Raw genomic sequence first — 1,179 nt, 5'->3', positions numbered from 1 at the left:
TTGAGCCCGAGGACCCGTGATGGGTCACCGGCGATAGTCAGTCGCGATCGTCTACTCACCGGCTGGACCCCGTCACGTATCTAGAATCCCTTTAGTTTAAAGAAATTAATTTTTTCCTTTGCCAAATTGTCACAAATATTAGGGACAGTAGACCTATACAAAAGCCACATAGCTTGTGAGGGAGAAAGAATCTATGGTGTGCTGCCAGCTATGAACTTGAATTAATCAAAGCTTTCCATAAGGGTCAAAGCTGTCAATTTTTCCCACAGACCCCTTCTCTCTCTCTCTCTTCCCTTCCCTATGGTCTTTACAACCTCCACCCATACTTTCACGAAATCTATACTCGTTTAAAACCCCTCCTTTCTTCCTGTGTCTCTCAACCTCCTCACTTCTCTTCTTCATTTGCGTTTCCCCCTCTCTCCCTCTCTTTGTTTCTCGCTGAAAATATGTGCCTGCTTTGGCCAGGGGAGGGAGAGGCCAACTGGGTTCATCCTTCATAGTTTGATCATTGATGGTTCTTCAACCTTGAATCACCACACTACGACCCTCACCACATGACAATGGCCGTCGCTACCTTCTCCTCTTTCAATGCTTCAGAAAAGAAGCACTGGTGGCTTACCAACCGAAAGGTAATGCTTCACTCCCTTTAGATTTGTTTGCACGAGTTTTTCATCTTTGAGATGCTTTCATAATTCCTGAATTCATATATATATATATATATATTACTTGCGTGTTCGCCGGTGTAGATTGTTGAGAAATACATCAAAGACGCTCGTAGCCTCATTGCGACCCAAGAACAGAGCGAGATCGCATCGGCTCTGAATCTTGTAGACGCGGCACTAGCAATATCTCCACGCCTAGACCAGGCGCTCGAGCTCAGAGCCAGGTCTCTTCTTTATCTCCGGCGTTTTAAGGACGTCGCCGATATGCTTCAGGACTACATTCCCAGTCTCAGGATGGCAGTCGAGGAGTCGGGCTCTTGTTCTTCGGATAGTTCGTCTCAGCAGCTCTCAAGGGAGGGAGCGAAGCTGCTCTCATCTCCGGAGTCGTCGCCGGATCAGAGTTTCAAGTGCTTCTCCGTCTCGGACTTGAAGAAGAAAGTGATGGCAGGACTGTGTAAAAGTGGCGAGAAGGGAGGGCAATGGAGGTAAATCAATCAACTGCCATTACTCTGTTTCA

At 47.1% G+C, this 1,179-nt stretch overlaps 1 protein-coding gene across 1 annotated transcript; it reads left to right on the top strand.

Annotated features, from left to right (window-relative positions):
• Positions 1-418: 418 nt before the first annotated feature.
• Positions 419-1,153, top strand: LOC114752684 (uncharacterized). The gene is made up of 2 exons (XM_028941423.1): positions 419-629; positions 747-1,153. Exons 1-2 carry the CDS (start codon positions 555-557, stop codon positions 1,149-1,151), a joined length of 480 nt encoding a protein of 159 aa, XP_028797256.1. The 5' UTR covers positions 419-554; the 3' UTR covers positions 1,152-1,153.
• Positions 1,154-1,179: the final 26 nt, after the last annotated feature.

Source organism: Neltuma alba, unplaced genomic scaffold, assembly GCF_004799145.2.
Source record: "Neltuma alba isolate B1F8T4 unplaced genomic scaffold, ASM479914v2 tig00007497_pilon, whole genome shotgun sequence".
Lineage (NCBI taxonomy): Eukaryota > Viridiplantae > Streptophyta > Magnoliopsida > Fabales > Fabaceae > Neltuma > Neltuma alba.
The sequence above is the reverse complement of the archived record's forward strand: the minus strand, read 5'-3'. Positions and strand labels throughout refer to the sequence as shown.

Excerpts from the sequence above, each read along its gene's own strand:
- LOC114752684 (XM_028941423.1), top strand. The coding sequence starts at position 555 with ATGACAATGGCCGTCGCTACCTTCTCCTCTTTCAATGCTTCAGAAAAG. Across the intron at positions 630-746 it reads GGTGGCTTACCAACCGAAAG|ATTGTTGAGAAATACATCAA; the intron begins GTAATGCTTCAC and ends TCGCCGGTGTAG.